Source organism: Gorilla gorilla, chromosome 2 (genome assembly GCF_029281585.2).
Source record: "Gorilla gorilla gorilla isolate KB3781 chromosome 2, NHGRI_mGorGor1-v2.1_pri, whole genome shotgun sequence".
Taxonomy (NCBI): domain Eukaryota; kingdom Metazoa; phylum Chordata; class Mammalia; order Primates; family Hominidae; genus Gorilla; species Gorilla gorilla.
Window position 1 is genome coordinate 183,413,240 of NC_086017.1, and position 14,593 is coordinate 183,427,832.

General features: G+C 40.7%; 1 protein-coding gene across 8 annotated transcripts in view; it reads left to right on the forward strand.

Moving 5' to 3' along the window:
• The window catches only part of FNDC3B (fibronectin type III domain containing 3B), a 361,054-nt gene that overhangs the window by 290,598 nt on the left and 55,863 nt on the right, over positions 1-14,593 (forward strand). For all 8 annotated transcript variants that reach the window (XM_031009318.3, XM_063704357.1, XM_055381469.2 and 5 more), the window contains 7 exons: positions 432-606; positions 2,981-3,067; positions 4,828-4,966; positions 7,218-7,289; positions 11,002-11,120; positions 12,905-13,010; positions 13,980-14,152. In XM_031009318.3, coding sequence (XP_030865178.1) covers positions 432-606; positions 2,981-3,067; positions 4,828-4,966; positions 7,218-7,289; positions 11,002-11,120; positions 12,905-13,010; positions 13,980-14,152 — 871 coding nt within the window. The remainder of the gene's footprint in view (positions 1-431; positions 607-2,980; positions 3,068-4,827; positions 4,967-7,217; positions 7,290-11,001; positions 11,121-12,904; positions 13,011-13,979; positions 14,153-14,593) is intronic.

The window sequence follows — 14,593 nt, forward strand, 5'->3', positions numbered from 1 at the left end:
CCCACCTCCCTGCCATGAATACCAAAATCTATGGATGCCCCAGTCCCTGATATAAAATGGCATAGTCTTTGCATATAACCTACACACATCCTTCCCTCCTTAAATCTTCTCTAACTTGCTTATAATATCCAGTATAATGCCCACACGTCACTTCATTCACGTGGACTCAAGATGCAGAACCCAAGGATGCAGAAGGCCAACTGTATATTGTCCTGTGACTTGGTGTGTGTGTCTAGTAGAAGATCATGGGGTGGGGGGATGGGGAAGCCGAAGGTGGTTATAGGGAATATCACACACAGCATCCTTACCTGGCTTTGCTTACTCTACCTGCTAGGCTGAGTTGGGTAGTGTGCAGGCTGAGCCTTCCTCTTTTAAAATGCCAAGCCTCTTCACATGCATCTAACTGTGTGCCTCACTTTCTTTCTCTACAGTGGTTATAGCCAAGAGGTGGTGTGCTACACATTAGGAAATATCCCTCAGATGCCTTCTGCACCAAGGCTGGTTCGAGCTGGCATCACATGGGTCACGTTGCAGTGGAGTAAGCCAGAAGGCTGTTCACCCGAGGAAGTGATCACCTACACCTTGGAAATTCAGGAGGATGAAAATGTGAGTTTTACAGATTTTATACTTCTCTGTGTTTTGTACAAGTCAATATTATTATAGCTACAGGGCACCATGAAATTAGATTAACTGCATAAGTTCAAAGCCAAACTCTTAATTTCTACCTCTGTCACCACCACTACCAACACCAGCCTGTTCTTTCCCATCTCTGTAAATGACATTTCCATCCTTTCAGCTGGGGAAGCAAAAACTCTTGGAGTCATCCTTGATCCTATATATAATCAGAAAATCCTTTTGAATCTTCCTTAGAAATTATTTAGAAATTAACCATTTTTTATCTCCACAGCTACTATCCTCTTATGAGCCACTCATCTCACCTGTGGATTATTGCAATAACATAATATTGTTATTGGATTATAGCTTCTTAATATTCCTAACTTCATCCTTACTAGGCTTCAGTCTGTTCTCCATACAGAGCCTGGGTGGAGAACATCATCTTGTAAAATACAAATAGATCATGTCAGCACCCTGCTCGGAATCCTTCCTGTCTCAGTGCCTTCCCCTCTTTTTCAGAATAAAATCCCTAGAGCTCTTACAATGCCCACAAGGTCCTGTGTGATTGGGCTCTCCATTACTGTCCTCGTTGCTTCCACTCACTGTAGTCTTATCAGCCTCTAGTCTGTTCTTTTTGTTTTGTTTTGTTTTTGAGACGGAGTCTTGCTCTGTCGCCCAGGCTGGAGTGCAGTGGCGCGATGTTGGCTCACCTCAAGCTCCGCCTCCCAAGTTCACGCCATTCTTCTGCCTCAGTTTCCCAAGTAGCTGGGACTACAGGCGCCCGCCACCACGCCCGGCTAATTTTTTTTTGTATTTTTAGTAGAGATGGGGTTTTACCATGTTAGCCAGGATGGTCTTGATCTCCTGACCTCATGATCTGCCCTCCTTGGCCTCCCAAAGTGCTGGGATTACAGGTGTGAGCCACTGCACCCAGCCAGCCTCTAGTCAGTTCTTTAAACACACCATGTGTGCTGTGGCCTCAAAGCCTTTTCAGTTCTGCCTTCTGACCAGAATGCCCTTCCAGATGTCTTTGACTCCCTTCCCTCATTTTCTTCGGGTCTGTTCTCATATGTCATTTCTTTGGGCAGTCCTTCCCTGATCACACTGTAGAACAGCACCACCCAATAGAACTTTCTGCAGTGATGGAAATATTTTATAATTTGTGCTGTCCAGTATGGTGGCACCTATACACATACAACTCTTGAGCACCTGACATATGCTTGTTGGCCTATAGTATGGAGGGTTTGTGCTTGATTGTTTGTTTTGAGATGGAGTTTCGCCTTGTTGTCCAGGCTGGAGTGCGGTGGTGCAATCTTGGCCCTCTGCAACCTCTGCCTCCCAGGTTCAAGTGATTCTCCTGCCTCAGCCTCCCGAGTAGCTGGGATTATAGGCACGCAGCTCCACGCCTGGCTAATTTTGTATTTTTAGTAGATACGGGGTTTCTCCATGTTGGTCAGGCTGGTCTCGAACTCCCACCCTCAGGTGATCTGCCCACCTCAGCCTCCCAAAGTGCTGGGATTACGGTTGTGAGCCACCACGCCCAGCCAGTATTGAGTTTTTAATTGTAATAAACTTAAATTCAAAGAGCCACATATGGCTACCATATTTACCTCCAGCAGCTGTAGAAAGCCCTCACTAGTTCCACCACTGTATCCTTCTACCTAGCTTTAGTTTTTGTCGTAGCACTTAACACCATGTGACATACATAGCAGCTTTTCTGTATTGTCTTCTCCCACTGGAATGTGAGCTTCTTGTGGGCAAGGCCTTTTCTGTTCTTGGGCAGTGCTGAATCCTTAGAGCCTAGAGGACAGCCCAACACAGAGAAGGTACTAAGTAGTATTTTGATGAGTGAATGATAGAATGATAGAGATAGAACTATTGAATGAGTTCCCTGAATTCAACTTTTAGTGGAATGTTTGCCCTCCTAAAGGATTGTGCCCTTTCCCATCTAAGCTGTCCTTTCTCCCATGGCCAGAAGAGGGCACTGTGTGGTCAGGAAGCTCAGCCATACTTTACTGCATAGCACATTGCAGCTTGATAGTAAAGACCTCGGTGCAAAGAGCTTTTTTCATGACAACATTAAAAATGTTAAATGTATTTTCAAAAGGTGCTTAACTCCTTTGTCACAATAAATTTGACCAGACCCAGGAGAAATTACAGTGTGATGGAGATAAATTTTTATTTAAAGCTCAAGTGCTATCCACAGTACTCTGGGCTTCTGATTTTTCTCTTTTGCGGTAGCTGCCAGACCTCTGGCCAGTTGCTGGTGATGGTAGGGAAAGGCAGTATAAAAATCCTGTATTCAAAGGTATTTAATGCCCAGAATTTTTTATACTGATGTTTCTTCCTGGCTTTGCCTTTTCAGGATAACCTTTTCCACCCAAAATACACTGGAGAGGATTTAACCTGTACTGTGAAAAATCTCAAAAGAAGCACACAGTATAAATTCAGGGTGAGTCAGTCATTTTGCTACCTGAACTGCTTAAAAATGAAACTGTTTTCTATTTCACCATTTACCATGTCAGATTGACTCTACAGGTTAAAAAATGAAGTTCACAGCACTTTACATTTTGAAAGTAACATTTATAAAGTGTACAACATGCTTTATTTATTTATTTGAGATGGAGTCTCTATGTCACTCAGGCTGGAGTGCAGTGGCACGATCTCGGCTCACTGCAACCTCTGCCTCCCAGGTTTAAGCGGTTCTCCTGCCTCAGCCTCCCGAGTAGCTGGGACTATAGGCGTGCGCCACTATGCCCGGCTAATTTTTTTTTGTTGTTGTTTGTATTTTTAGTTGAGACGGGGGTTTCGCCATGTTGGCCAGGCTGGTCTCAATCTCCTGACCTCGTGATCCGCCTGCCTCGGCCTCCCAAAGTGCTGTGATTACAGGCGTGAGCCACTGCGCCTGGCCCATGCTTTAATTTTAAAACCAACTTGTGAGCACAAAAATTGTCATCATGTGCTGTAATAAATTGCATTTACAGCATGACCAGATGCCCTAGCCTGGGAAGAGACACACCAGGTGCTGGAGTGCACCTGTCACTTACCTGCACTCCATACCTTTTTCCTTTCGAGCAGTCTCTTTGCTCTTCACTTTCCTTTGCTCTTCTGCCCATTTATTTTTCCTCACTTGTTTTTAATTTTCTCTTCCATGACCCACCCCCTCCCCACCTGGGCTGTCTTTGGTCATTAACAGCCACCATTAATGTTACTATAGGACTATGTGTAGTAGCCAAAAAAGTGAATATGACTTTACGATCACTAAGAGATCAAAACGATATTCTGCAGCACTGTATTTTCTAGTATGACAAGTGTGCGTTTTGGAAGATAAGATTGTCTTCTGATTCCACACGTTCTTCTCTAAGTCAGGGACCAAATGCTATTATTTGGCACATAGCAATCACTCAATAAATAGTTGCCAAATTATCAAGTGCAGTATGTGACTATTTGAGGGAAATGATAATTTTTAACATATTTTTTAAAACCCTTATTATCGATGCTGGCTATGAGAACATAGCTATACTGCTAACATTTCTCCACAAGGTGGCATTGCCCTACTCTTTAAAAAGTGGGGCTATTTTTATGTCCCCCCCCACCCCCATATTTTCCTTTCACAAAACAATACAAACCAGGTGATGACATACTTGTTTTATCATGTCTTTTTGAAAGGGTAAAAATATCTTTAAAACCCATCTTATCATTTTATTTTTATTTATTTATTTTTTGAGATGGAGTTTCGCTCTTGTTGCCCAGGCTGGAGTGCAATGGCATGATCTTGGCTCACCGCAACCTCTGCCTCCCAGGTTCAAGGGATTCTCCTGCCTCAGCCTCCCGAGTAGCTGGGATTGCTACTCGCCATCACGCCCAGCTAATTTTGTACGTTTAGTAGAGATGGGGTTTCTCCATGTTGGTCAGGCTGGTCTCGAACTCTTGACCTCAGGTGATCCACCCACTTCGGCCTCCCAAAGTGTTAGGATTACAGGCGTGAGCCACTGTGCCTGGCTGGTTTTATTTTTAATTGTTAATAACCAACTGTACAGTAAATGATTTATAAAATAAATACTGTTAAATCAATACTTGAGTTGAAAGAGAAAAAAATGTGTGTGTGTCTGAGTTTATGGGTGCCTTAATCTCACCATGTTAAAAAGTGACCATTAATTTAATGATCCCTGATAACTAAATCATGTTAACGTTTCCTTGGTTGTGTTCTAGCTGACTGCTTCTAATACGGAAGGAAAAAGCTGTCCAAGCGAAGTTCTTGTTTGTACGACGAGTCCTGACAGGCCTGGACCTCCTACCAGACCGCTTGTCAAAGGCCCAGTTACATCTCATGGCTTTAGTGTCAAATGGGGTATGTTTTGCTGCTGCTGCTGCTACTGTTTTTTTTTTTTTTCTTTTGATAGATTTTTAAAAACTGATTAATTTTAGTAGTGACAAGCCAAAAAAATTGTGGATGGTATTTGCAGAAGTTTTCTGCATTCGGAATATATGTGTGAGAAACATCCTGAGAATTCTACAAATTGGAATGGACAATTTCATTAAAATGTAATCATAATGGACAATTAAATTTTAGTGGAAATTAAAATGGATGATTTTTAAGAGTATCTCATTTACTCTATGATTTTCCTCTTTACATATTTTTTTCTCCTATATTTTTAAGGCATGGATTTGAATGTAGTAATCTCTGCATGCATCGTTCATTCTTCAATAGTTCATCCTTAAAAAATTAGCAATACTTAATAGAAAAATTTTGATTTATAAAGTTAATATTGAAAATAAATTTCAAAATTTAGGTTTGTTAAGTAAACTTTAGCATACAGAATGTTTAAGTTGCAATGAATTAGGGATAGTTTTGTTTCCATTGGTGTTTGTTGTATAAAGTCTTGAACTTTGGGAAATTTTAACATTAAAGTTCATAAGGAGTTTGAGGTTGTCTGGTAAAAGGATATTGTGCCTCACCTCTGTTGTGTGAATTATTTCAATAAAATGAATACAATTAGAAGGTTGACAATTAATATGTAAAAGCATTATGCGTATCATTTTTACTAATGTCATAATAATATTAACTAATAGGCAAAAAAAAAGTTGAAATCTTAAATAAAATTTTACCTTGCAGCCAAGTAATATAAGGGGAATTTAAAACATTATTACACCAACCACTGAGACATAGAACTGTTTCAAGTTACCTAATAATTGTGAGATAGAATTATTAGGATTTCTGTTTCCCCAAAAGATGGATATAATTCAGAGAAATGATAAAAATCTAGATGTGCTTTTAGCCAGACCATAGAGCTTTTCTCTCAAAGAATCTCAGAAAGTTCTGTCAACACTACTTACTTTCATTGGCTATATGCTATAATATTTAACTTTATAATTATTATTGTAAATATCTACTACTGAAGTATATATACATTAATGGAAATACCAGGTGAAGGAGAGGGGAAGTGAATGTTCTAAATTTATATATAAGTAAAACTTAAGATTTTTTAGAAAAATCTCTGCTATGTCCAAGAATATAGAAGTGGCAGACTGATAATAAGGGTACATTCTTTATAGTTTTGCAAAATTAGACTGCAAAGGAAGTGTTTTTCTGCTCAGAAAATAAAATTCCTGTAGGCACAGAGTTATAGGTAGACTATATACCCAAGGTGCCTAGGGCTCTAGTAATAAGCCAGAACCTTCTTCCTCAGACTGTCTGCTGGTGCACTGGTTCTCATTGATCCACACCTCTGGTTTCATACCACATTCACCTGGGATGCTGGGATGTAAAGTTTGCTTGGTAGGAAACTGTGCTAGAATGGACATATTCCATTTTGATATTTTATTTATTTTGTCAATAAATTTTGTACTTCTCTTTCCATTCCTTTCCATCACTCAAAAGAATCTTGTTGGCCGGGCATGGTGGCTCATGCCTGTAATCCCAGCACTTTGGGAGGCTGAGGCAAGCGGATCACCTGAGGTCTGGAGTTCGAGACCAGCCTGACTAACATGGTGAAACCCTGTCTCTACTAAAAATACAAAAAAATTAGCCAGGCGTAATGGCGGGCGCCTGTAATCTCAGCTACTTGGGAGGCTGAGGCAGGAGACTCGCTTGAACCCAGGAGGCGGAGGTTGCCGTGAGCCGAGATGGCGCCATTGCATTCCAGCCTAGGCAACAGAGCGAAACTCCATCTCAGACGGAAAAAAAAAATAAAATAAAATAATCTGGTCACTGATAAAATAAGTGAAATAAAAAGAATAAAATAAGAAATATGAACATACAGTCTTACATAAAAATCATCAAATATATTAAAGAGCACCTTCAAGTAAATTCAACAACTTGATCAGTTTGTCCTGAGTTTTTTGTTCATATTTCACTACATGAATGCTCTTTGACATTTCTAGATCTAAGAACTTTGAATAGTCTGATAGTATTCAGAGATTCCTGGTTTGTTTTTTTCTTTTGTTTCAACAGAGAAGTTGGTGAAATAAATTATTTTGCCTTTTGGTCAGGTCTAGAATTCACATAGTATAATGGTGTGTGATTTTATGAGTCCTGATGATGTTTACCAATAAAAATCAATATCCTTTTATTGCTAATAAGACATTTGGTTATTTTCCAGATCCCCCTAAGGACAATGGTGGTTCAGAAATCCTCAAGTACTTGCTAGAGATTACTGATGGAAATTCTGAAGGTGAAGTTTTTGGCAACTGTTTTATTCAAATCCAGTAGCAAGCTCTATTTTCTAATATAGTAAATGTCTTTATAGTAATAGTGAGTAATCATTAATTCTAAAGATAGAATTATTATTACAATAAACAAACTTTAGTCACATATCGGCAGTTTTTCTATTTCAAACACAGCACCAGAGATCAGAGTCTACTTGAAACTTACATTTGTGTTATTTAACAGTTTTTCTGTATCTTTTTCATTGGTGTTTTGTTTTGTTTATCTTTTGTTTTTGTTTCTTTGGTTTGGTTTGTTTTTGTTTTGTTTTTTGAGATACGGTCTCACTCTGTCACACAGGCTGGAGGGCAGTGGCACAAACATGGCCCATTGCAGTCTCAAACTCCTGGGCTTAAGTGATTCTTCTGCCACAGAAGATGAGGAAGAATACATTTTTCATAGTGATGGGGTCTCACTATGTTATCTAGGCTGGTCTCAAACTCCTGGCCTCAAGCAACCCTCCCACTTCGGCCTCCCAAAGTGCCGGGATTATAGACATGAATCACCACACTCAGCTTCCATGTCTTTTTATGAACTAGAATTCCTAATTAATCAGATAAATTTGGTATTTTCATCTCCTAACTTGCCATATGTTTTCTGGAAATTCTTATAAGCAGCCAAGAGTGGTGTTTCACGCTGTAATCCCAGCACTTTGGGAGGCTGAGGTGGGTAGTCAAGAGATCAAGACCATCCTGGCCAACATGGTGAAACCCCATCTCTACTAAAAATACAAAAATTAGCTGGGCGTGGTGGCAGGTGCCTGTAGTCCCAGCTACTTGGGAGGCTGAGGCAGAAGAATTGCTTGAACCCAGGAGGCGGAGGTTGCAGTGAGCCGAGATTGCACCACTGCACTCCAGCCTGGTGACAGAGTGAGATTCTGTCTCAAAAAAAAAAAAAAATTCTTATAAGCAAAGGGAGTATCAGAGGCAGGAAGGGGAAGGTGGAGATAGTGAAAACGGGTAGGTTCAGTAATCTACAAATTCCCATGCCTGATTAAACAATATATAGTATTGTGGGCTAGTGACAAGAATCACACTTTTATAACAAGTTTAGAAAATGTCTTTCCAACTTCATTGTCATTTTGCTTCAGGTTTTTGTTACTATTCATACTGGGTGGATTAACATGGGACAAATGTTAGAAATAAAATTCCTTAGTGCCTTTTTAAAAATTCTAAGGTTTTCTTTCTAATAAAATTCATTAGACTTTAATAGAGAAAAGTATAGTCTTCAAAACTTTTTAAATGACGTATCATCTCACCACTGTAATACTCTCTCTAACCATTAAGGTTTTTTTTTGTTTTGTTTTGTTTTTTGAGACGGAGTCTCGCTCTGTCACCCAGGCGACAGAGTGCAGTGGCGTGATCTCGGCTCACTGCAAGCTCCGCCTCCCAGGTTCACACCATTCTCCTGCCTCAGCCTCCCAAGTAGCTGGGACTACAGACGCCCACCACTAGGCCGGCTGATTTTTTTTGAATTTTTAGTAGAGACGGGGTTTCACCGTTTTACCCAGGATAGTCTCGATCTCCTGACCTTGTGATCCACCCACCTCAGTCTTCCAAAGTGCTGGGATTACAGGTGTGAGCCACCGCGCCCGGCCCACCATTAATTTTTTTTTAAATGGCACATGCTAATGCCAAAAACAGAGAGCATTGATAAAACTTTTACAAGCAAGCAGTGCTGATGTGTGGCTGGCTTTTTATTCTGTACCATGAGAACCACCTGGAATTTTTTTGTTTTTAAGTCTGTTGGTTCCTATTTTAAGCTGAAAACATGAGAATTCTTTTGAGATGAGCACAGCTGTTCTAAACATAAAATCATATTTTGTGGTAAAAACCTGGTTTAGAACTGCTGGGCATGGTGGCTCACACCTGTAATCCCAGCACTTTAGGAGGCCGAGGTGGGTGGATCACGAGGTCAGGAGTTCAAGACCAGCCTGGCCAACATGGTGAAACCCATCTCTGCTAGAAAAAATACAAAAATTAGCTGGGTGTGGTGGCATGTGCCTGTAATTCCAGCTACTCAAGAGGCAGAGGCAGGAGAGTCATTGGAACCCAGGAGTCGGAGGTCGCAGTGAGCTGAGATCGCACCACTGCACTTAAGCCTGGGCAACAGAGTAAGACTCTGTCTCGGAAGAAAAAACAAAAAACAAACAAACAAACAAAAAACCTGGTTTAGCTTTTCTTCATTAGAAAAACCCAACTAGGTTAGAAGTCATGTATATGCCAGTGGCTCGTTGTGAATATTTAAGTATGTTTTGAATTCTCACGGCTCCCTTTAGCTACTGATGACAAATCAAAAGTAGGGGCCCTTCTGGACGTCCAGTTAACAACTTTGTGACAGCATGGCTGAGCGAGTGAGTGAATCTTTTCAGTAATCCTTGCTCCCAGTCACCTTTTCAGTACAGGTTTTTTTGACCTGTAATATCAGGATAATTGCCTTTACTATTGCCTTTTTTCACATGGCCTTAGTGCATGCGACTCTGTTGTGAATGTAAACTAATAAGCCGCTGGGGGAATTTGTGGAAGTTACTCTAGTTAAAATACCAGGGAATAGAAAAAGCATTTCCCCTAAAACAACTTCATGTAGTAAAAGGCTTTTTGTAAAGTGGTCAACTGGAAACACAGCGTGAGTGGGAATAAAACAGAGGAGTGAAGAGCCTCCCAGTGGCCCGGAACTGTGAGTCAGGCAGGCGGCTGAGGCAGCCCTGGGTGCCCTTGCTTCTGACGGCATCAGCCTCGGGGGGCACCCAGACTCCTGCCGACCGTTTCTCTGTTCAGTTCCGCAAAGCGGTCAGATCACTTGGGTCATGCCACATTTGGTCTTTAATTTGTCACCCCCGTAGGCATTTTTGTCTTTTTTTTTTTTTTTTTTGAGACGGAGTTTCACTCTGTCGCCCAGGCTGGAGTGCAACGGCGCAATCTTGGCTCACTGCAACCTCCGCCTCCTGGGTTCAAGTGATTCTCTTGCCTCAGCCTCCCAAGTAGCTGTGATTACAGGTGCCCACCACCACGCCCAGCTAATTTTTGTATTTTTAGTAGAGACAAGGTTTCGCCAGGTTGGCCAGACTGGTCTCAAACTCCTGACCTCAGGTGATCCACCCACCTCGGCCTCCTAAAGTGCTGGGATTACAGGCGTGAGCCACCGCCTGTAATTTTTGTCTTTTAAGTGGAGCTCCATGAAGGCAGTCAAAAGACCCAATTTTTAAAAGAGGATTTCACTTCCTTTGACCTCTAGGCAGATAAGAACGGGGAGAAATTCTTGCATACCGCCCCAGACTTGCCAGAAGCCTCGTGGCCAAGAAGTAGCCCCGTACCTGGCTGCCCCTGAGGCCTCCTCACACCAGGAGCATTTCATAGCTTGCCCACCCCTGTTCTGTGTCTCCTACCACTCCCTCCATGCCAACGGCACGTTTCATTATGGTTTCCCACATCCAAACCTCATAGCAAATGTAATTGTGGTGATAATAGGTAGTCTAGCCTGCAACACTAAGTATTAAAAATGACTCAATGTTATTTTGGTATTTAACTTTGTAAAAGAAAAAGGAAGAGCTTTCTGGCTATTTAAAAAGAAAAAGAAGATGTTGGTTTTCATGAAAACATAGAGCTTTTTCTTGTCAGCAATGGCTGATATGCTACATTTTTACAAGAGGCATAAAGTCATGCATAAGTCTTGTTTTACAGCGAATCAGTGGGAAGTGGCCTACAGTGGGTCGGCTACCGAATACACCTTCACCCACTTGAAACCAGGCACTTTGTACAAACTCCGAGCATGCTGCATCAGTACCGGCGGACACAGCCAGGTTGGTTTTGTTTCCATATGAAAGTAAACCTCATTGATCAAATTCAGACAAACTGTCTATAACATCAGAAGCAAATTGCAGTTTAAACAATGTATCTTGGTAATGCAACCTAATAGTATCATGTCAGGAAATGAAAAATAGAGCTTTTTGAATTGCTGTTTAGAGGTATAAGATAGGCCTAAATGATTCCCTACTGAATTGTGGTATTTTCGGGTACATTTGTCACTCACTCATTTCTCAGAAGGCTTTGACATAATCACCTGTGACAGTTGAAAATTGTCTGGAATTTGCATTGACTAAATAAAGGAGACCTCGGTTATTGCAATGATTAAAAAACTATAGATTTTAGAGTAAAAAGATAAGACCTGCACAGCACTGCTGTTACCACATCTATCAATTTTAGGAATTTGAGACATACCTTCCTCAAGGTACTTTACTGCCATCTGCTGGAAAGTTGTTGCAAAAACAATATAAATCCATGATGACTGAGCTGAGTGGCACCTCCTGAAGTTGTGTGGTACCCAACATACACATCTGTAGGCAGCATCCATTCTTTTGTTTCTACTATTTATATGACCTTAGACTAACCTGTTAACATGTCAGGAGCCTTAGTTTCAACCACATAGTACTCTCGTAGGCACAAAACAACCTAATAAATATACATGGAGTACTCTAGAAATGAAATAATTGTTACCTAAATGGTTTTAACTTACACTCAGAAAAGTGAATGAGAAACGAGATGCCAAAAGATACTTTCACTGTAGAGATATTTAACATTATGATTTGAAACCACTAAAAATTTAGAATGAAAGAGAATTAGAGATGATGGCTTACAGCCCTGTGCTGGGTTGACTTTTCAAGAGAATACCTGCCATTTGAATGCCTAATTTTTCTAGTCAACCCACTTGCAACATCAGTTTTTGTGTTTACTTTCTTTTGCCCCCAAGGATGGTACTAGGACATCTAGACTGCCCATGTAGACACTGCCTGTGAGGAGAAGGTCCAGCTGGACCATCTTTATACAGTGCCGAAGCTGTCTGGAATGCCTCCCAGGTGGAGTAAATCCAAATCAAAGCTGAGATTATCAGTGGTCCTTCCTATGTGTGAGGCACTACACAAGGTGGCACTGAGGCTGAACTGCTCAAATGCATAGAGTTTATTTCCTCTGTGCCACTTCTCAGGAAGAAAATTGAATGTGGCTGAGCTGTATAGCTCTACCTGATTTTCTCCTGCCTCAGGAAGTAGGTCAGCTTCCATACCACTAGCCTTACACAACCAGATCCTGCAAAATAAAGGACTACTTATTTTAGCATTAACAGTACCTGCTGGTTGATGTCAGAATCAATTGATTAATATTGAGTTTATTTGCTTTTCTGCTCTGTATGTGAATGGTTGGCCATTTATGGTACCATTTTAAAATTTCATCCAGCTGTCGTTTTGTGTTCTCTTCTGTCCTCATGAAGGGTCTTTCTAATTTTGATTTAAAGGAAAAGAATTGTGTGCTTAGGATATACAGTACTCATGTCTGCTAATCTAACTTCAAAAATAATCATTCTTGTTTTTCCCAGTGCCATATGAAGTCTATAGCCACCCTTAAGACACACACACATAAATTTATATGAAGATCTTAATTGCATTAAAAGCATACCATAATGTGCACACATTTAGTGTGTAACCCCTTTTCGGTAACATTTGCAGTTATGGGGTGGAATTTGCCTGATATGTAGAGGTCTGATAAATTCACAGTAACTAAGAGATGGTTCTCTCTGGTGTTTCTCCTGCAGTGTTCTGAAAGTCTCCCTGTTCGCACACTAAGCATTGCACCAGGTCAATGTCGACCACCGAGGGTTTTGGGTAGACCAAAGCACAAAGAAGTCCACTTAGAGTGGGGTGAGTGAACTAACCTTCACATTGACATTGACAATTTGGACAATTGGAGATGAAGACTTATGCTTTGTAGTTAAGTTTCAAAGCTTTCTTCTGAAGACCATATATGTTTTTGTCTGTTGAAGATGTCCATATTCTTCTTGAAGTATGTTGACCCAGGTTTTTTATGTGTGTCATTCCCCCCATCCACACCCGCAACACTGTCCCTCACCTTCCTCTTCCTGATGGTGCCACACACATGGTTTATCCCCCGCACTTCAGGGGACACATTTCTAGGGAGTATTTCAAGAACAGCCAGTCTTTTTCAGAAAGTTTTCAACTTTATTAATGGGAAAAAAATTTTGTGCTCCATTTAGAATTTAAACCAAAGAATGGTTTATAAGATCACACGGAATTCTTCCTTGTCTTTGTGTGCAACCACCTCTGCTGCATTGTCCTGTGTGGGTCCTGATGTTTTTACAGCATTGACTTAAGCTGTATTAGCGTTTCCTGTTGTGTCCAGCAGTTTACAACATGTATAATTATAAGTACAAATGTACAGAACTCTCTAGCAGACTATTTTTTCCTACCACGTATGTCTAAGGTATAATAAATTGTGCCAATTTGGGGTCCTGTATTTTGATTTAGTATGACCTTTGGTTTCCAATTAAAGAGATTTTTCTTCCCTCTTTTTCTTCCATTTACCTAGCATTAGAATATGAAGAAATATATCTAATGTTCCTATAATTTTGGGATTATTTTATCAATGTAATTAAATAAACTTCAGTGGACCCGCTTTGGAGAGTATGGATAACATCATTCGGAAACTTTTATTTTTATATCTCTTTTTTGGTGGGCACAGATTCTTTTGTAAGGGAGATACTGAGGCCGGCCACCTATGTGATATTTTGCTCAACTTGTGTGAAATCTGGTGCACTTTGGTCAACTGGAAGCACAAAGTGTTCTAAGATGAAAAAAATTCTTCATTCCCAGATGTTCCTGCATCGGAAAGTGGCTGTGAGGTCTCAGAGTACAGCGTGGAGATGACGGAGCCCGAAGACGTAGCCTCGGAAGTGTATCATGGCCCAGAGCTGGAGTGCACCGTCGGCAACCTGCTTCCTGGAACCGTGTATCGCTTCCGGGTGAGGGCTCTGAATGATGGAGGGGTGAGTATAAGCCCATACACCATAACCAGAATCAGAATGCATAATCAGAACCCAAAGTGCTAGCACTTCTGTCTCTAGCCTCCTGAAATTTTTGACAGTCTTGATGCAACCTTGACAACCATTAATGCAGTGTCTGTAAATCTTAATTCTGAGTTGATACTGTTGTGATTTCATATAGACCCAGCATTAGAAGTTTTCTGTTTCTTTTGTCCTCATATCATTCTATGAAGACAGCACTCAAGGTTAATAAGGATATCACCCTGTAGATATTTTCGACAGTTTTTAGAAAATTTCCTATTCTATTGACTTTATCAGTTCAGGGAAATTAGGAATAGATAATAGTTCTAATAAAAGTTTTATACTGTCTTGTCTAAATGAACCAGCAACATCTTAGGTCGGTTTTTACAACTAGAGAAGGGTAGTGGCTAGGGACACCAGCTT